This window comes from Anolis sagrei, chromosome 5, assembly GCF_037176765.1.
Source record: "Anolis sagrei isolate rAnoSag1 chromosome 5, rAnoSag1.mat, whole genome shotgun sequence".
Lineage (NCBI taxonomy): Eukaryota > Metazoa > Chordata > Lepidosauria > Squamata > Dactyloidae > Anolis > Anolis sagrei.
This window is the reverse complement of record NC_090025.1, coordinates 169,380,742-169,402,577: the sequence shown is the minus strand read 5'-3', so window position 1 is coordinate 169,402,577 and position 21,836 is coordinate 169,380,742. Positions and strand designations below refer to the sequence as shown.

The 21,836-nt window shown below is 36.5% G+C and overlaps 1 protein-coding gene across 3 annotated transcripts in view; it reads left to right on the top strand.

Annotated features, from left to right (window-relative positions):
- CRY1 (cryptochrome circadian regulator 1) overlaps positions 1–21,600 on the top strand; it is a 42,705-nt gene extending 21,105 nt beyond the window's left edge. Inside the window, exons 2-13 of one of the 3 annotated variants that reach the window (XM_060776936.2) lie at positions 2,275–2,383; positions 4,668–4,810; positions 6,251–6,435; positions 8,912–9,000; positions 10,154–10,294; positions 10,395–10,706; positions 12,088–12,239; positions 12,337–12,539; positions 13,808–13,909; positions 14,988–15,083; positions 18,225–18,296; positions 18,380–21,600. In XM_060776936.2, the coding sequence (XP_060632919.2) occupies positions 2,275–2,383; positions 4,668–4,810; positions 6,251–6,435; positions 8,912–9,000; positions 10,154–10,294; positions 10,395–10,706; positions 12,088–12,239; positions 12,337–12,539; positions 13,808–13,909; positions 14,988–15,083; positions 18,225–18,296; positions 18,380–18,483 (1,708 nt within the window). In that variant the 3' untranslated portion in view covers positions 18,484–21,600. The remainder of the gene's footprint in view (positions 1–2,274; positions 2,384–4,667; positions 4,811–6,250; positions 6,436–8,911; positions 9,001–10,153; positions 10,295–10,394; positions 10,707–12,087; positions 12,240–12,336; positions 12,540–13,807; positions 13,910–14,987; positions 15,084–18,224; positions 18,297–18,379) is intronic. The other 2 variants (XM_067469222.1, XM_060776937.2) reach the window with 2 other exon arrangements.
- Positions 21,601–21,836: the final 236 nt, after the last annotated feature.

Below are 21,836 nucleotides of genomic sequence, written 5' to 3'. Positions count from 1 at the left end.
GATGATTTCTGGAAAGACAAAATGTCTTATGTTTTGGAATGGTTTCAGATAACTTTTATTGTTCTTATCTGTGAGATCTGCAGGAAAATTTGTATTTTAGGTGCATTCTGAGCTGAAAACAATAAGTGCAAATGTATGAGAAAAATGTGTTTACAAAATGGTAGAAGAGTTCCTCTGAATTTTGAGTGGTATGTGTTCTCTCATTTGATTCCACTACAACTGCTGGAAGATGATGTATGGTAACATCTTAGTTATAACGATGGTTTTGCTCCATTATTCATTTACAATTTTAAGTAAGTTATCGATGTGGCTGAAAAAATGTTTCTGTTCATTTTAAAAGACAGTGGAAAAGGTATTAAATATCCAATCCCTTGTTCTAAACTGTTGTTTGGTTAAAGGGACAACTTGAGGTGATGTTCTTGAAAAGTAGCCTTCAGAGATAATGTTCCTTTCTGAAATGTGTTACCTGGCAACCAGGACCAGGTAGCAGTAGAAGAGCTTGTTCCCAGGGGGTAGGACTGTTCAAGGCAGTCTGCAACTCCTGGCTTTTCCCAGCAGCTGTGTAAGATGGACTGTTCCTGATAAGTTCCTGATAAGTAGGGAAATAGAGGACACAGAATTATTTGTAAACACATGTTATGCATAAAACAGTTATAACAATCTCTTCAAGTATGGCTTGGATCTTGTGTCGCTCCTCTGTTTATATAATAAGTGGGAAGGTCTGCTAATTTCTCTTTCTGTCTGCATCACTCTGCAAGGCATGGCACACCAACTCCCACAAACAAATGTCCGGGATCATAAAAAGGCTGCAGATGGATGAGGAAAGCAAAAGCATTTCATTCTGAGACTACATATTCTGTTATGTTCTTGGAAGGAAAATTCAAACATGTATGCTAGACTGGCTTATTTAAACAAACAGTGTTTCTGTTGGATTTTAACAAAGTGCCAAATGTGGGTGACATTTGGTTAAACTTGGGGTAATGATTTTATTTCTATTTGAAATTATGTTTATAATCCTTCTAGATTTATAGATTTTGGTGTTTGTCTGATGCAAACCAGTGTGTCTACTATTCTATTCTGTATGGTTTTAAAAGTACAATGGGCGTGTACAGACTCTTTGCACTTGAGTGACACGTACCTAGTGGGCTAGTGTAGCAAAGGAGATTAATCATTACCCCTACAAAAAGTTGAATCATGCTAAAACTTACTAGATAGATTGATGCACCCTAATTATTATTATTATTATTATTATTATTATTATTATTATTATCTGCATTTCTATACTGCTTTTTTCACCCCTGGGGGGACTAAAGTGGCTTAAAATATAATAACTGGCAAAATTCAATGCCTCACATATTTAAAAATTTTACAACATATCTAAACCAATAACATATAACTGTAGATTAAAACCAATTAAAACTATAAATACATCAAACATAGACATAAGTATGTTATGTTATTGCTGCAATTAACAACGTAGACCCCCTTCCCTTTCTCCCCCCAACCCATCTCTCTCTTCATAGCGTTTCAGTCCTTTTTTTTATACCCTCCCTGATCCCCCAATCCCACAAGACACAAAGTTCTCTAGGTACAAATTGAGTACAGAATGAGAAAGGTAAATATGTCCTGGACCTAAAATAATTGTAATCTATCTTAATTTTTGCAAGATCACCAGCCCTGTATTATAATAAAACTGTATTATTGAGAGCTTTGGTTGTTCATGTTCGGCATATGTATCAAATGACTTGAGTATCCCTTTATAGAGAAAGGTGGGATATTATTTCAATGAATATACCTTAGTGTGGAAATTTGATTTAATATTAGACAAGATACATCATTGATTACTGAAAGAATGCATGTTCAGGAGCTGGCCTGAATCTGGATATTTAATATCTTGTTTTGCTCACTTTAACTATCAGGACAATATCTATTTAATGAGCTTCCTTTCAGAGAAGTTGGAACAGCTGCGCTAGGTTTTATTGTCCAAAGTTACATACTCATTCAGGTAGCCTTAAAGCAATGTGTTGACTTTAAAATCCAGACTTGCATTATTGTTCAACCTTTGATAGTGGATGTGAGTATTAGTAATGATTGTGCTCAATATATGAGCACTTAAAATGCTGTGCAAATATTGGACTGTGCATTACATTTATTCACAAAATAAAATCTTAACTACCATCATACTTCGTTATCATTGCACTTTTGTCACCAAATTGGACTTGAGACAAACTTTAGAGAAAACAGCTGTTCATCTCTTTCATCGTCTTCTTATAGGTTTCTGCTTCAGTGTCTTGAAGATTTGGATGCAAACTTACGGAAGTTAAATTCTCGATTATTTGTCATTCGAGGACAGCCTGCAGATGTGTTTCCTAGGCTCTTTAAGGTAAATTCTGAAGTTTTATTCATGGTTTCATTACAATATACTTCCTTTTCCCCCTTTCTGTGATACTTCTGTATATCATGCACACATTTATTTATTTACCTTATTTATATTCCCCTTCCTCTACCCCGAGGGGGACTCAAGGCAGCTTACAATCGCACCTCCATGGTGCCTTAAAACATACCACATCAGTTAAAACATAAGTTAAACATTAAAACATAATAAGCATAATAAAAATACATTTCAGTGAATCACGTTATCCCTCCATTATTTGCTGGGGTTGGGGAACAGAACATTTGTGAAAATGGGAAAACCTCTAATAAGAAACCCTTTTTTTCAACCTGAGAAAATAACTCTCTAAGATTTATCGACCTTCCAGTGTGACTCTGTGGTTAACTTCCTCCAGAGGTAAATCATGGAATCATGGTGGAGGACCTACAAATGTTTAGAATAATTTTCTCTCTAGCATTCTCTTAAGTCATTCAGTGCAACTCTATTTATTTATTTATTTATTTATTTACAATATTTCTACCCCTCCTTTCTCAAACCTGAAGGTGACTCAAGGGGGCTTTACAACATAGTTAGCTATTTGATGACATTAAAACAATGTAAAAATTACAATAAACATTTAAAACAGAATGTTAAAATACATACATTAAAATCTTTAAAAACATATAAAACCACTACCTTCACTATTAGCTTCGTCATCCAAAAACATCATATAAGCCATTCCAGTATTCATTTTCACATAGTTCCGTGTTTATCTATTGCACTAGGTTCCCAAAGGCTTGTTCAAAAAGCCATGTTTTCACTTTTCTGCGGAAAGTCAGGAGGGAAGGGGCTGATGTAATATCCCTAGGGAGGAAGTTCAACAGCTGAGGGGCCACCACTGAGAAGGCCCTGTCTCTTGTCCCTTCCAGTCGCGCATGTGTAGAAAGCAGGATCGAGAGCAAGGCCTCCCCAGTTGTTCTTAAACTCCTAGATGGTTCATAGGGAGAGATTTGTTTGGACAGGTAAGATGGGTTGGAACCGTTTAGGTCTTTATAGGCAGTATATTCTTTGTATTCTTTTTGTTCTTTACTTTGCATTCTGTCTATAAATCTGTGAACTCTGTTTTACAGAAACCCTTCAAACCAAAGAATATGTAATTTATTTTTATCCCATTTCCCTTAATACTTGTCAAATATATTGCCTAAATCCATGTATTTGGTCAGTTCCTCTTTCCTAGAAGCAACTTGGAAGGGAAAATCAAAGGTGTGGTTGCAAAATCTCTGAGGTGTGGTTTGATCAGATGTTTATTTTGGAGGCATTTTTGGTTCTTGTAAAGTTTTAGCTTCAACTTTCAGACAAAAGAAGCTATTGGTTTTATTAGATACTAGCTGTACCTGGCTATGCGTTGCTGTGGCCCAGTCTGGTTAAATGGAAAAGAAAGAAAAGAGAAAGAGCGGGTTTCTAATATATTTAATTTCACAATGCTTTTGGGTATACAATATTTGTTGTTGTCCCACTGTCTATGCAGATATAGAGATGGTCTGGTTTGCTGACTCTAGAACACGCAACATATAATTGCCAATGTGAGGAGCAATCCGTGTCTAGATCTGAACCGCACAACTCTAAAGATTGGCCCTGAACTTTGTTAAAGGTGATTGCAAAATCCAATCAAATTGGGAATTGCAATCCCTTAAATAGAAATGGCATATCCATTGGAATCATAGGAATGCAGGAAATGAGGACATCTTCAACCCAGAATATCAAGGCAAATAATCCACAGTGTCTTCTTTGTAGTGGATTATATGTCAGTGTAGACTTAGGGCGCTTTCTTACAGCTATAGAACCCAGAACATCAAGGCAGATTATCTACAATGTCTGCTTTGAACTGGGTTATTTGTGTCCAGACTGCCATGTCACCCAGTTCTATGTCGACTGTATACAGCTGTGTGGAAGGGGCCTAAAGAAAGAAATATAAAAACATGCGCCTATTTGAATGCTATGTTGTGTCAACATTTCAAAGCAATCAGTTAAATATTTTGAGAGATTTAAGGTTTTGAACAAATGGGCATTTACATTTTTATTTATATAGATTACACATATTTTTGGCATTCATAAACAGATTTATTGTGGGTAGCTGACTCGAGTTGCAGAAATATAAAATTCACGAAGCCCTTGCATTGCTACTTAATACAGTTGATCACTTTTATAGATTAAGAGTAAAGGTTTGTTACTCTTTTTCTCTGTGACCCAGAACAACTGCCTTTTAAAAAAGTTTTATTCTTTCTCAAAACTACAGGAATGGAACATCGCAAAACTTTCTATTGAATATGATTCTGAACCATTTGGGAAAGAAAGAGATGCCGCAATTAAGAAGTTGGCTAGTGAAGCGGGAGTGGAGGTCATTGTACGGATTTCACACACGCTATATGAGCTAGACAAGTAAGTTGCTAGTTTTCTAAGGGAAAAGGAGAAAATGCTGTGTTCACTGTTGGGCTTTATGCATTACACATAAATAATAATGATATTGACCAGAAAATATTCTACAAACCAACTTTTTCCATTCATATTTTTTCCATGGAAACTTTCTAATGTGTAAAACTGCATTGTTTCATAAAATAATTTAGTAGTTTAATGAATGGATCATATATCAGGCAATTTTAACATTTCCATTTCTAGTCGTTTTTTCTTTAAAGAGTTGAAGACAAATGTGTGTCAGCATAGGGAAATGACCAAAATAGACATCAAATAAACTATATAATTGGAAACAGGGCATGGAGAAGCTCTATTGTTTCTGCAAAAACAAGATTTATCCAGATTGTGGAACAGACTATGAACTGCTAATACTAAACATTAGAGTAAAGCTAAAGAAATACACTAAAATCCATTATAGTGTCAAAATACTACCTGGACATCCCTGCAAAATTTTAAAAATGTGTCATGAACAGATTTGCACTACTGAGTATGATGGAAATGGAAGCAGACTGAAACTAGGGCCATTGTCAGGGAAAAATCCAAAAAAGACACCATCTGTACTGAAAAAGAAGTTAAAAAATGGGGGGGGGGGGCTTCATTAAATGAAACTCTTCAAATCCATACAAGCAAATGAGAAGCAAATGTAAAAGCTGACAGAAACAGGATCAGAATCCCAAATACAGCTGTTAAGCAATCTGTGCACAGGGAGAAAAAGAAATGTTAAAATAATCAGTGCAAATAAATAGAACAAGACACTTCTTCCACAGGATCTGAGAAATGAAAAGGACATTTAAAAAAATAGGTATGGTATGTGATTAATAGGAGAACACGTTATATGAACAGAACAAAATAAAGAGGTACTACATAGAGGAACTATATAAAAGAGAAAAAATGATTACGTGTGCCTTCAAACAAAAGCTATTTGAAGATGAACTCAGAAATGTAGAATAATTCACCAAGAACAGATAGTACACCTATAGAGCTATTTCAGGATGAAGACACAGAATTCTTTCAAAATCTAACAAAAATCTGCCCACAGTCCAGTGTGTCAGCTAGGGTCAAATTTGCTCTAGGACCCATTTATTTGCCTTGTTTTAGCATCCTGGATATCGATGGAAATCTTTTCCAGCACCACTTTTTAAATGAGTCTAATTTCTTCCTGACAGTTTTCTTTCCTGTTCAACTTTAACATCACATATACTATAGCCTGGGTAATTCTGACTTTGATACTTGATGTTTTTACATCTGACTAGAACTGTAGTTGTTATACCGTTTATGCTTTATGTTTTCTGAGGAATTTAATGAAGATAATTATAATGTGAATGTCACCTCATATTAAAGGTACAACTGCAATTTAAACATTATATATTCTTTAAACAAATTAAATTTTGATTTCTCTGTATCTAGGATTATAGAATTAAATGGAGGACAGCCACCTCTTACTTATAAGAGATTCCAGACTTTAATAAGTAGAATGGAACCACTGGAGATACCTGTAGAAACCATCACTGCAGAAGTAATGTCAAAGTGTACCACTCCAGTTTCTGATGACCATGATGAGAAGTATGGCGTACCATCATTAGAAGAACTAGGTAAACAAAGAAATTAAACATGATTCCTTGTATAAAATGAAGAAATAAATGCTACATCTTTGGAATAGTATATGCAGGATTGCTTTTATAAACAGTATCATAGAATCGTATCTGTTGCCTATATAGTTTCTTGTCAACTGCCAAGGAGCTAATAAATTAAGCACTATTTCAAATTAATAGTCTGATACTGTATAAAGCAGCCTCATGTACTAAATTTTGTGCAGAATTTTTTCTTGGTGCAGAATGTGAAATTCCTAATTTTCTAGGATTATCTAAATCAGAATGTCTCAGAAGACAGATTGACAAAGAATTTATCTGCACTGGACACCTTTGTAACTGCAGATTTGGATCAGCCCTGCAGCAGTTAAACTCTGCACAGGACTGATCCAGGTTAACTTAAATGGGGAGCTGATCTAGGTTAATGTAGGTTAGCCTAAATCAGGGGAAAATACCGAATCCTGTTCCAGGATTCAGGCTTTCACCCAATTTAGGGGCTGTCAAGGCAGTTGGATTGATTCCCAACTGGAACTGGCTGTCTTTTTTTTTTTTACTATATCTTGTAACAAAGAAAGCATTTAATAAAATACAGTATCAGAAACAGGCATCTGTTAGAAAAGTGTATTATGAATGTGGTATGTTTGTCATTATTATATTTCCCCTCAACAGTTCTTTTAAATAGTGTGGCTGCAACTGTCTTGACTGCCATCCCTTGTTCCCCAGCCTCAGGGAGCTCGGGGACACAAGATTGTAGTCCTCCATGTCTCCCTCATCCATGTCAACATGGTCCTCAGCTATGACACAGCACCTACTTTCTTCCTGGTGCTCTCGCTGATATCATAAAGAGCTCTGATGTACCGAAAAATAAGGGAGGGGTTTGAGGAGGGAGCTCTCTTGCTCTTCCTCCTTCCTTCTTTGTCGGCTCACCAGTGTTCTCCCTCAGGCAGAATACTGAGGAGCAGGTAGGTGCTGTGTTGCAGCTGGGGATCGCATGAAACAAAGGAAATGGCGGGGGGGGGCGGGGGGACTCCTATGGTAGCTGCCCAGTGGCACCAAGCCATGTTTGGTATGGCTGGGCAGCAGGGACTCCCTCCCACCTCTGAGGCAGCTCAGGGAATCCCAGTGAGGACTCCGTATAGATCTGATCTGGTGTACCGGGCACCAGAGCAGGCTCAAATTAGATGTTGGTGTAAAAGTGCCCAATTTTTTGCTTTTCTCAGTTCATACTGAGACTTCTTACTCTGCAGTGAGCTTATCTTAGTTAAGTCAGCTATTTAGTCCTACCAAGAGTTGTGCAAAATATGCTGTTAAGAAATGTTCATGCCACCAGTCTCCTCCACATCCACTCATAAGATGAAACACGGAGATGTTTCATCTTATGAGTACAGGACTTCAAAGAAACCCCTGTATCCCATTTTACAAGTATTGATAGAGTAGTGCTTGGTGCATTCTTTTCACATTTATAAAGAGTGTTCTTTGAGTGTTATAAAACATGATTTTAAGAGTTTTAATTCATAATTATATGTTATTGTGTGATCTTATGCTTAGTTTTTTACATTTATGCTTGGCATTTAAATTTGCTTTATGTTGGAAACCACATTGAGTCCCACCAGGGGTGAGAAAAGCAGTACGTAAATACAGTAAATAAATAAATACCAACCCTCCTTCCATTCTCCAAGTGTCCTGCTCTCCCTAGCTCCTTGGCTGCTGTTTTGGCATCCAGGGAAACGAGGGGTTGAGTGCTGATCCTGTGCTGATAACAGTGGAAGGGCTACTGCCAGAACACTTGCATACTAGCGCTAAAATCTATTACAAATGATGCATTGTACAGTTGCAGAGGCCCCCAATTCTGTAAGTTCATGGAATATCTCTCAAAGAACCGTGGTTACTGCTGAGCAACGTGTTTTTACTCGTAGTCTAGACTATTGGATTAGTTTCAGTTTTCCTTTTCAGCACTACTGTGCTTTGAATATCCTAGAACCAAAATAAAAACCAAACCATTAAGTAGCATCTTGTCAGATCCTGTCAGGAAGGCAGAGCAAAAACTTTCTCACATCAGCAACCATGGCACCAGCCAAACACATTCCTCGAGGAACTTCCCCCAGATTCACACCTCGTATCATAAGATAGTTTTTCACCCACACAGATGAATAAATTAAAAAAAAGAAACATTAGGAAAGAAGTGAAACTGTCATGCAAGGAAGTAGACAGCTCATGACAGTGTAACTGGGCTTTGGGATACATAGGATACATTATTTCTTCAACATATTTTGGTTGAAGAAATAATGGCATTCAGGGAACATAAACCTTTTGAACATCACCTAGGAGTTATAGTTTTTAATTCTAGTAGTTGGATCTTCCTTGCTACCCATGATACCCTTGATTCTTAGTATGAAGATGTCATCAAACATTTTTCCTCTTGGGCAAATTACATTCCTGATACTTGGCAACTTGGAGCTATAATTTTTTTTCTCTGCAGGTTTTGATACAGATGGATTACCTTCTGCTGTTTGGCCAGGTGGAGAAACAGAAGCTCTTACAAGATTGGAAAGACACTTAGAAAGAAAGGTATGTTGCTGAACTTTGCTTCCCTAGATATTCATTAAACAAAGCTGGATGTTTTACAGAGTATTGAAAAAGCTTTGCTGTCATTATAATAAAGATCCCTTGAAGTTATATTATAAACTAGTAACAGCTTTTATCATGTTTCAAGGTTTAACCTTTTTTAAAATAATAGTTTTGAAAGCCTTATCATTTATATCAAATTATAATTATGTAAAATGCAAACTGTAAGGAAAAAATAGACCTGTCCAAATGTTCAGGATAGCACTAATTTGGACAAATGGGAAAGGGAGTTGGTTGTCGTTTCACTCACTGTACTTATCCTGTACAAAATGATAGCCACATCCTGTACATGATTCAGAGCTATGATTGTCAGAGTTCTGGAACATTGTGAGAATTTACATGTAGAAGAAGCTCTAGATTTCAAAATATCATTCTCCACATGCTTTGTGTCGACTTTTATCCTGCTATGGATATTTGAATAGGTTTATTAGCCTGAAATTTTGATATTAGGTCTTGTGGATTCTATTTAATTACACCACTGCCATTCTGCTATAAGAAAGAATTTGGCTAGTCTTCTTCAAGAACAGTGGTCCCCAACCTGCGGTCCGTGGACCACCAGTGGACCGCAAGAACTAAAATATGATCTGCAGCTTCACCGTTACTACACCTTTGCAACAAGAGTGACTGGTCTCACGAAACTCTCTTATAGCGCCGAGGCTTATTATGGTTTTCTGTGGGTGACCAGATGGCGACTACTGGATGGCATGTGCTCTGTATCAGAAGCTAGAGCTGATGTGGTCTATCCAATGAAATTTTCTGAATCAGTATCCCAAATAACCAAACCAAATCTAAAGTTGATCAAGAACGGATTCATAACCCTTTTGGTACTAATGTTGAAGAGTGGTTCCTGGTCAAAAAAGCTTGGAAATCACTGTTCAAGGGGGGAAAGGGGGCTTCAAGCCAATCATTGGGGGATCAAATGCAGATAGGTTTAAAGGGGAAGAGGAAACCACATTGTGTAAGCTGATTCCTTGGATTTAGCCAAATAAAGCAGCAAAACTTACAAATGGTCTAATAGGGATAGTATTTTTACTCCCCTTAAATCTATTTAAAGTGATCTTAAAATATACATTTTCTTTTTTTCTTCTTTTTTTAGGCTTGGGTAGCAAACTTTGAACGGCCGCGAATGAATGCCAATTCTCTTCTTGCAAGTCCAACAGGACTTAGTCCCTATCTACGTTTTGGCTGCTTGTCTTGCCGCCTATTTTATTTCAAGTTAACAGACTTGTATAAAAAGGTATGAATTGGCCACTTTGAATTGTCAAATACTTTTAAAGAAACAATTATATTTAAGTATTATTAAGTCAAATTGTTTCTCATGTGCTTTGATTTTTCAGGTAAAAAAGAACAGTTCTCCTCCTCTTTCTCTCTACGGGCAGTTGTTGTGGCGTGAATTCTTCTATACAGCAGCCACTAACAATCCACGCTTTGATAAAATGGAAGGCAATCCCATATGTGTGCAGATTCCATGGGACAGGAATCCTGAAGCTTTAGCAAAATGGGCAGAAGGCAGAACAGGGTTCCCTTGGATTGATGCTATCATGACCCAGTTGCGTCAGGAAGGCTGGATCCACCATTTGGCCAGGCATGCTGTGGCCTGTTTTTTGACTCGGGGTGATCTTTGGATTAGTTGGGAAGAAGGAATGAAGGTACTAACTCTTCTAACTGATGTATTTCTGATATTGGCCTTTACAGTTGATGTCTTTATTATATGTTTTGAATACCCCAGAGGCAATTGTTGCCTCACATTCCATTTACTTATAGAACAAGTTGTATCTTTATATAAGTGTTGGTCTTGTCGCACATCATGTTCCAAATAGTGCCTTTTGTTGCAAGTAGCGCCTGTAGTATTGTCCACCTTTGGAATAAATACCCATCAGCTGTATTTGTAAGCATTACTTAATATTTTCTTGTGAATTCTGTGAGGATTAATCTGAATTAAAGTTCCCTAAAGTTATGCTACAACAATTGCTGCTGATAGACCTGTGGAGTGAAATGTACAGCTTTCTGTTATAGCATCATTAAACATGATACATTGTTATATAACTTGAGTGAATTTGGCTAAATGGCAACATCTAGTGGTAAACTGAAATACAACAGGTTATGTCATTGTTATTGGCTATCAAGTTGACTTTGACTTATGGTAACTCTATGAATGAAAGACCTTCAAGGTCATGAGCTGACCTGCTCAGGTCTTAGCTCTGTGAGTTTCTATTTTTAGGCCGATCCACCCACTCCTTCCTTGGCCTCGTACTAAAGTATGTCAGATAAGTGTTCAGAATACCATGAGTGGCCTGATCTTCATGGCTTTTAGCCATAGCAACACGAGGAGCTGGCTATGCCAGTGCTTCTAAATCTAGTTTTATTTCTAGCAGGGGATCCAGCTTTCAAGTGCTGCCCTGCTTTTCAGGGATTTAGCACTTCTATTGTTGCTTTTGCTTTGATCATTGTTTGCTCTGATCATTGTCCCCAACAGAAATCTATGCAGGGGTGCCAAATGAAATCAATTGAAGGGTCTTGTGTACACCACCTTGTGTAGTATAATTTCATTTTGTCAAGTTGGAGCACTGAGTTTTTGGTTTGTTTTTTTTGTTTTTTTGCTTTGGCAGAGAAAGTCAACGTGAAAGCTTCATTTTTATTTTTTTTCTCTTCCCTATCCTCTCCCCTCCTTTCAATTTCTGTAAACTACCGTGAGTCTCTTGTTTGCTGTTTATTAGATCAGTCGTTTCCAACTCTTTGTGACCTCATGGACCAAACCATGCAAATTGACAATTCCCCAGATTAAATTAGGTTTTCTCACTTACCACAGCTCAGGAGGTTCTTCCATATGTAGCCCACAAAAACGTAGCCATAACAGGCACACACACACACACACACACAACACATACACATGTTTATGTGGTCATGTGTATATATGCCATATTATACAAGGACATTTAAATACCTTTGTGGCAAAGCTTTGAAAACTGCGTTTCCTAGAGGCCATTTGCTGAATTTTTAAAAAAAGACAAATTATGTTTGTTTTTTCAGGTATTTGAAGAATTGCTTCTAGATGCTGACTGGAGTGTGAATGCAGGCAGTTGGATGTGGCTGTCTTGTAGCTCCTTCTTCCAGCAGTTTTTCCATTGTTATTGTCCTGTGGGCTTTGGCAGAAGAACTGACCCTAATGGAGACTATATCAGGTTAAACAGCATTGTGAAACATCAGTGAAATTACACATTTAATTAATTTATCAAGATTTTGACACTAATTAATTATTTTTTCTTTTCTTTTAATAAGACGCTATCTACCTGTACTTAGAGGTTTTCCTGCAAAATATATCTATGATCCTTGGAATGCTCCTGATGGTGTTCAGAAGGCTGCAAAATGTATAATAGGTGTGAATTACCCCAAACCAATGGTAAATCATGCTGAAGCAAGTCGCTTGAATATCGAGAGGATGAAACAAATGTATCAACAACTGTCACGATACAGAGGATTAGGTATGATACGTTTTATTTTAAAATTGTGTTTACTTTGATTGTTGCCTAAGACCCAGATAATTTCAAAATGCTTGTTATGTAGATGAACAGAGACTGGGGAAAGGCCTTTTCCCTTAGGCTGTTCATTCATATTGACCTCGTTATAACCTTATACAGTTCAGGGTGCTATCATTTTAATGTGAAATTTATGTTTCAATGTTAATTTCTTGCATGGGCAGGTCACTGCCTTGTCACTGCATCCTTATCCCTGCAATCATTCAAAACAATACAGCACAAACATAGAAGTTATTGAGTTATTAATTTGAATGGTGGGTTGGTCATAAAGTGGCAATCGCTGCAAACAAATATGAATTTAGGAGAGCATTAAAGACAACAGTGATTTTTATTTTGTTACATTTAACCTGTCTGTTTTTACTATGGATTAGGGATGTAGCGACTTTCAGTTACAAATGTCCTTTTCTATAGGAAGATACCTAAGTAAAAATGGAAAGAGGCTGTAAAAGTCATGGTTATTTTTGGACTGGAAGCACATGAATTATTCCAGTAATTCAGGGAACACTTATTGGAGCTTAGCCAGTAACTTCCCAAAACTATGACATTTTTATTTGTAGTGCCCTGTCTGGATACCTCTTTCCTCAGGCCTGCTGTTTACATTGTCATATTTTTCATACTAGGGAGATAGCTTGATACTCTCATATTTCGCAGAAGTTTTCATTTTGGCTTTCCCTCCCATTGTATTACTTTTTGCTTCAGATTTTAGATATTTAAAGTTTTAAGTCAATCTGAAATTCCTGATAAATCTCCTAAGATTAAAAACATTCATAGTGCTCAAGTTCATTTTTTAAAAAAAGGCATTTCCTTCTTTTGTCTAGAAAAACAAAATTACTAATCCATTTGCCAGGATTTGCTGGTTTTCCAGAATACTATTTATTCAATTTGCAAAATTTCAAACATTATTTCTTGTTTTCATATTCCTTCTGTTTTGTGTATTTCAGAAGTTTCTCATTCACTTTCCCTCCTCCAAAGAGTTGTTTACAAAATGCAGTTCCTGTATTTATTTACTTTTGTGTTCAAGCTTAGATTCTAAAGTCTAATTGGGTATTTGTAGATTTATAAAAATATTTGCCTTTACTGCCATAGTATAATCTTAGATATGTTACTGAGAAAATCTATGAATGAAATGTAAAAATGTCTTCTGCCAGAATGTGAAAATATACTGATTGAACAATGTTCTTTATGCTGATGCTATGGCATTTTCTTTTGATTAGGCCTCCTTGCATCAGTGCCTTCTAATGGAAATGGGAATGGAAATGGTGGCCTAATGGGATATTCCCCAGGTGAGAACATTCCAGGTTGCACCAATACAAATGGTAAGTCATTTCTATACTTAAGCAGAAAACTGTGAAACTCATTGAGTCTAGCATCTCTTTAAGCTTTAAGCTCTTTAATACCATGCACAAAATTGAAACAAAACAATTGAAATGAATTCTAGGCAGTATCCAAGTTACTATTTCATTTTTAAAAGAACTCCTTAAGGCTAAGATTTTTCTTAGACTACAGTCCACTTCATCGTATGCATGTCGTGTTATCATGACAAATAGGAATCCCTCCTCATCCATGTGTTTTCTGCAGTCAGAATTGTAAACAAATCAGAAGTAAAGGTAGCACAGAGAATATAGTAGTGTTTATCCCATTATTAAATTGCCACTCTTGCTAATAGCACTACCATCTTGGCATCATCTAAGTCCATTAGGACACAGAGTATGATGGGTTTTTCTTAAATCAGTCTGTAGGAGATCGAAAAGAATCTTCTCAGTGAATTGTAATTTGGTAGCCTCCTTTTCTAATACCTTATCTGAATTTTCTTCAGCATAGTCACTTAGCAATCAGAGACAGTGTTGTGTCCATTCTTTTGTGCATAGACTGGACTGTTTGTTCATTGCTGATCGATGATAGCTTATGTCCCATTGGAAAGTGAACAGGTGAATTAAACCATGCTCTTGAGTTGCATAGGTTGGTATATGTCCATCATATAGTTGCACAGTAATATAAAAAAATTGAAACTGTTTGTTTAGACTCAGATAAATGGTGGTTTGAAAATTACTGAAAGCTAGTAGAAATTCTCAAGGTTCTTCTGTCCATAATTTCAGCTGATAAAGGCCATTGTAGCGCCTGTAAAAAAGAAGGGAAAGGAGCCCAGAAAACATAATTTAAATCAAACATGAATGTATCACTGTACAGTGGAGCCATCACAGTGTTGTTGAAGTGAAGAGGAATGTTCCCACCAATGCTGAAATAATCATGAGTGCAAAGTGGTAAAGATGATGGTTGTCATCCATCTTTGTGTGAGATGTGGAGAACCTCAACATCCATGCTTGAGAGGAAGCTCATAATTCTTTTTCTCCCAAATGTGAAAAGCTAACATGGATTTACTTTGCTTTCTGCCAGGATCTCAAATGGGAATGAATGAAGGACACACAGGGAGTGCTCAAGCATGTGCCATGGGAGAATCTCATACAGGAACAAGTGGAATTCAACAGCAAGGTAAAACACTTTTTAAAAATCTACACCACTTGTTGAGCTTCACAAAGATAAATCTTTTAAAGCAGGGGTCCTCAAACTAAGGCCCGGGGGCCGAATACAGCCCTCCAATGTCATTTACCAGGCCCTCGCTCAGGGTCAACCTAAGTCTGAAATGACTTGAAAGCACACAACAACAACAATCCTATCTCATCTACCAAGTAGGCCCACACTTCTCACTGAAATACTATTAAGTTTGTATTTGCTAAAATTGTTCTTAATGTGAATTATTGTATTGTTTTTAAGTGGGTTTTTTGCACTACAAATAAGATATGTGCAGTGTGCATAGGAATTCATTCAAGTTTGTTTCAAATTATAATCCGGCCCTTCAACAGTTTGAGGGAGTGTGACCTGGCCCTCTGTTTAAAAAGTTTGAGAACCCCTGTTTTAAAGGTTTGCTGTAACATTTTATACAAGCTGAATTTATTTTTCATAAGTCTTTAGTATATGTCAATCTAATATAACAGTTAAAACACTGCCTGTGCACATGGATCCATATACTACTAAATATAATGTCTTTTGTTATGTTTTGGACAGTTTATGTAAACCCTTCATAATCTTAACTTTTAATTGAGCAAAGATTGGTCTGGATTTTTCTAAGAGAATTTTGCAGATGTTTGTCCTTGTTGTAAATGATAAATGTAAATGAAAAAGATGTGTGCCATCCGAGTTTAGTATGCCCCAATTTTCTATGCAGATTTGGTTATATTTCAGTGAGCTGTCTTCTGCTTAATTATATTTAGGATCAGTGCTTGAGAGGACAAATTCTGAAGAAAGAAAAGGGCTAAACAGACTGTAAAGTGTGAAGTTTTGATGGTATTACTAATCAAAATGTAGGTTGCAAACAAGAGAAGACTCAATCAATCAGTCCGTTTGCTTGAAGCATCAAAGTTTCATGTGATAGAAATAAAGATGTCAAGGTTTTTGCTGTTCATCTGCTGGACTCTATCTTTCCTAGTTATGTAGACACAGTGGGAAGAAGCTATTGGGCAACCTTTAGACCAGTGGTTCCCAACCTTTTTTTAATCAGGGACCACTCTCCAACATTAGTACCAAAAGGGTTATGAATCAGTTTTGGGTCAACTTTAGATTCAGTTTGGTTATTTGGGGTGCTAATTCAGAAAATTGCTGCCAAGTGAGTCTTCTCCACTGTGGGAAGTCTCCCAAGGCCGAGAAAGTGCTGGCAAGGGCAATGCACTGGTGCTTCCTTCCTTCCTTACCTCTCCTTCTCTCTTGCTCTCCAATGGCGGCACACACCCCCAGTGTCAATTCCCCCCCGCATGTCTCACAGCCCTCATTTTAGGTCTCGCAGTCCACAGGTTGGGAACCACTGTTTTAGACGTTAGTTTTCTTTTCCTGGTTGCTTCACTGCCAGCTACCAGCCAGTACTTAGCCAGCCCTATTGTGTTTTTTCCTCCAGAAAATAGATCACTACAATTATAAAGAGGTACTGCTGGCTTTAGGTAGAGGACCAAGCTATCCTGACAGCACACCATCTGTCTTTTGAAGAATAGATTGATTCCTTCTAAGTCAGGATCATTGCACTAGTTTGAGACATTTTAAACAGAGTGGAATCCAATTGTGACTAGTGAAGAAGGGAAGAATTGAAGACGAAGATAGTAGATTAATTTGAGAAGTCAGAACAAAGTCTCCTTTCAGCTAATTGCTCCATGTTGGTTGTGATAAACAACATCACATGTGAATCAAAATGAAAAAAAGCAAAGAAGCAAAACAAAGTTTATATTGTTTTCTATTATGAACATGCTTTCTAGATTATGCTTGCAGCTAAATCCTCCTATAATTTATCTATAATTTGAAGATATTAGCTTCAGCAGACAAAACTATTGCGTATTTTCTTTTATATCCCTTTTCTGTAGGAGTTAGGAGGAAGGTTTGTGGCATGATTAGGATTAATTCATCTGTTCCTATGGCCATAGTTGGGAAAATAGACATCTGTAATAACAGAACACAGTGGAACTGTCATTAAATCTAGGCATGACTATTCTATGGGTCCATCTCTAGTCCCCTGAAGGATTAGCTATGTGCCAGAAGCTCCACACAGTGAACAAGCAGAATGGAAATCCCCTACACAGCCATGTCTTGACACCGTTGTCTGCACTGTCAACACCAGTATGTTCAGGGTTGTTCCCTGCAATTGTCCATACTACTGGGTGTGAACAATTGCAGGAAACGTGGCACCCCCCCCCCCCCCCAGTTGTAGGGGTGTGGCCAGCAGCACAGTCTCATTCCTGGTCATCATGTGGAGCCTCATTTGTGTGCCCTGTCACTAGAGTATGCTCAACAAGAGCAAGCAGCACACAGCATGTTCTTCTTCATGATTTCTGTGACTCACATATAGACAGTAAATCTGTGCAGGGATTTTTGGAAGCCTGTAGAGCTGTTCTGGTAGTAAACCTGCCTTCACTCACACAGATATAAGTCACACTTTCCTGCTAAAATCCATTTCATTTTTGTTTGCTATTGCAATAGGATTAATGTGAAAGTCTTAGCATTTTGGCATTCTCAGTATCATCGGTTCTCCTCCTCCTGTGACCTAGGAACCCAAAGGGTTTCTTCAAGAAGTTTTGTGGGGAATTCATGGCTTATACACAAAGAAGTGAGAGCACAGGGTTATTGCCAAAACACAGCTTTAGAAGCTTGGAAATATCTCAAAACAGACACAGAACAATCTCTCAAAGAGTCATAGTTCATTTCAGCTAACTATACAAATAACTTTGAAGATACTTAAAATATTAAAGCTGGATGCGTGTGTCAAATTAGAATTAAGAACAGTATATCATTTTGTTCTGTGAAGTCTTGGTGCCCAAAATCAAATTATAAATATTTTGAAAAATTAAAGTGTTAATATACAAGCATACCTTTTGTTTAAGGACGAGTACTGATTTGTAGTAACTATTGCATTTGAGAAAGATATTGCATGGACCATTCTTTTGAAGCAGAATATACGGAGCTAATTTTATTTGTGAGACCCAATGAATGAATGTTTTCATCATACATTTAACTAAAAGTTGAAAAGGGAATAGAGGAATAGGAATAGCTGTGCTTTTATATATTTAAAAACAATTTAAGTATATGTCTTAACAGGTTATTCTCAAGGAAATGGTATTTTGCATTATGCTCATGGGGACAATAAAAAAACACAATCAGTCCAGAAAGGTATGCTTTGTAAACACATATTATGTCTTTCAAGTTAGATGAAAGCTAGATTTTTCAAATACTTGTTTCTTTTATATTTGCAGGAAGAATATCATTTGGCACTGGAGTATATAGTGGGAAACGTCCAAGTCCAGAAGAGGAAACTCAAAGTGTTGGTCCAAAAGTACAGCGACAGAGCAGTAATTAACTGGGTAAAAAAGAGATTTCTGAAGGGATGATTGATAGGAAACTACATGCTTTATCCAGCACCATAAAGACTAAACATGCCTACTACAGAGTTAAGGACATAATTTTCCAGTGGAAGAGTGGACCAAGTATGATTAAATCTAACTTTCCATCTGGCAGTAGACAAGAAACTCGTTGCCATTCATTTCATGTTTCTGTCATGTAAGGATACCCTCAGCATGACTTGTATTGAGAGTTCAGTTACACTTTGCTTCTATTTCCCCATTAACTGTGTTTTAACTTGGTCCTTCTTTAGAACTTGCTCAGTGATAAAAACCCATTCGCCTTTGTGTAATAGGCAAAGTGGAAGTATTTATTTTGTATATTTGAACCTATTTGTTAATTTTGATGTGATGCTTAGTTTTTATATTGAGAAGGTAAATGTTATTTTTCATTTTATTCATTGTTTTGACCTTTTGCAAAGTGTTATTTTTGTTTCTTCCCCAGGCTTTGGTTTAGTCATCTATATCATTTGCAATCTGCTATTTTCTCCTTTTGTATTCATTTTATGTTCTCTCTTCTTTAGAGGGGGTTATTCTTACTCACATGGTAGCTATGTTGTACATGAATTTACCTAAGTAGTTCATAGTGTTTTTTTCTACTGCATATAAGGTTTTTTTTTAACTGTTTATGAGTTTTCATGTTGATACATCTGCGTGTTGGATAGCAAATCCATTTGTTGTGTTTTTAGAACAAGTGGTCAAGCCTGCTTTAAAGTAGCTTTGATCCTAATATGAAATAATTATTCTGTTCCACCCTTACCTTGTGTTCCTACAATAGGGCTATCTATTTTCTCTTCCACCCCTTGAGCAGAGTAGGGAATTCACAGAAAGCATTTTGCACGAATAGTGTCTTATACAGTTGTTTTTTGGGGGTGCCATCTCTCAGTATGATTTCCATACAGAGACCTATAAATGTCTGTACTTTCTTACCAGGTAGTACAGAGCAGACAAATCATTTATTTTGCTTTATATGATAATTGTAACAATAAAGAATTGCTCTAGCAATAGTTTTGAGAGCTCACTTTTAGTTCTGTGTAAAATGTGTCATCCACATCTGCAAAGGCATATGAAAACCAGTATTATTTATTACTGAACTTTGCCGCTACATTAAAAGAAATCAGTTTTCCCAACACACATTCTGTAGTCTAATCAGTGGGTTCCTGGTTAATTTGAAGATTAAAAAGTTACATTCATTCATTTGTTTAGCACTACTTTTCTGTTGATTTCCCCCTGTATGGGCTCAGTACTTCCTATTATTGCAATCTTTGAGGCATACCAATAGCTAGAATTCCACACTAAGCGTTACTCATTGTTCACAGTGTAGTATTGCAAAATGGTAAGCTTTTAAAGAGGTTTTGCTTTGGGGAGTTATTTCTGTTTATGAAGGAAATTTGGCATATTGTATATACTCATGTAGAAGTTCACCTTATGCGTTAGTCACTGACAGATTTGGAGGCCAAAATTATGGATTTTGATATGACCCATGGATAAGTCAAGAGTCAGTCGGCAGAGGAGAAGGGGCCAGTGCTGCCTCAGGGGGCCAGTAGCCCCTGGCCACTGCTGCCATTTTGCCACCTAGGCATTAAAAAAATAAAATAAAAAAGGCAGTGAAGATATTTTCCAGGGGAGTGGGGCGGGGTTAGTGCTTCTTTTGGATTTTCGTGTATTTTGTTACTTTTGTTTTTCATAAAAAATTAAGGCACTTTACTTACATTGACCCATGGATAAGGTGACCCAAATTTTGGGGGTCATTGTTTTGAGTGAATTTCTAGACTTACACATGAGAATATTCAATATATGCAAATTTGGCATTATGTGAAACTTTAAAGATATAGTAGATGCCACAAGTACTTTAGAGATAAAAGATTAGTCTAATGAGGTAGAAAAAAACAGAAAAGAAAATGATAGAAACCCACATTTTTGTGCACACTGGTTTGACAACAGTTTTTTAACTGGAGTTGTATGAACCTTTACCTGACAATAAATCTGGGTGGAAATCAGTGGAGCTTATTTCTTCCTTAGTGAAATTGTGTTGTTAGCTTGCCAATGCACATGTTTCTATTAATATCCCTTGTCCCCAGTTGCATTTTGGCTTTTATTGGACATCACAAAGTCACACTTTTAATCTTTTTAATTGTATTTTTTTAATTTGTTTCTTTGATTGATTTGTTTATTTATTTTCTTTTCTCCATTCATCCTCAACTTGACTTTTATTGCTACTGAGAAATCACAGCTTACATCTTACGGCTCTTTCAGGCAGCTTACATAGTTCATTTCAGCCATTTATGGTTTGCAAACAGTGTACATAGCTTCAGTTAAATGCAGTCAGTTTAATAACACTTCAATATTAAAAAATAAAGAGATTATATAAAGATTTATTAATAATTCATTGTATTTATTTTTGATTTACAGCATTATTGTGAAAGAGAAGCATCTATATCCTCAAATTTCAGGGCAGGTTTATTTCACTTTGCAATTGAATTAAAGGTTTTTGTGAGAGTACTTGTATTAAAATGCATTTTCATACATTTATTTTTCACGCAATTATTGTATAAAAAGTATAATTTCTTGGAATGCATTGTTTCTATCTGGCATTTCTATGGTTTTTCAAACTTAATGACTTTCACAAAGGGCACATAGAGATTTGTAAATAAAGCATTTGGCAATGAGTTTGGTAACTTAATGTAAATATGAGCATTCATGACTAGTGATAGACTCATCAATATATTTTTGATATTTCATGTATGGCTTTCACTAAAGGCTTTAGTGGATGTTTGTAAAATGGAAAGAGTTCAGGATTATGATGCTCTTGAACTCTTTTGAGATTTGATATTTTTAGATTTTGGACAGGATTTTTGACCTCTGACCCAAGCTCTATCTTTTCAAAATGCCAACTCTTGTATGTTTGTGTATACTGTTTGGAAATACTGCTGTATATAAGTCCCATATGCCAATATTTTTCTTAAACTACAGAGTTGTCATGTAATATGGACTGTCCTTGTATTTCCCACTGTTGTCTTTAATCACAGTGAAAATGCCCTTGTTAATAAACATGTACATACAGCCTGTTTCACGTATTTGTGCAGTTAGTCTGTGTTTTTTAATAACTTTTAGCACATGGGCCTTTTACGGTCTAGAATTGTTTATGATTTTTAATATGCCTGAAGTATTTAAACACAATCTACTCTTATTAACTATGTTTTATTTGAGGTTTTTCTTTTCTTTTCAGCAACAGTATCTGCTCTTAAATATTCATGTATACTATTGGTTTGGATTGTAAATCCTAGCTAACCTTGATGCAGTTCAGATTACT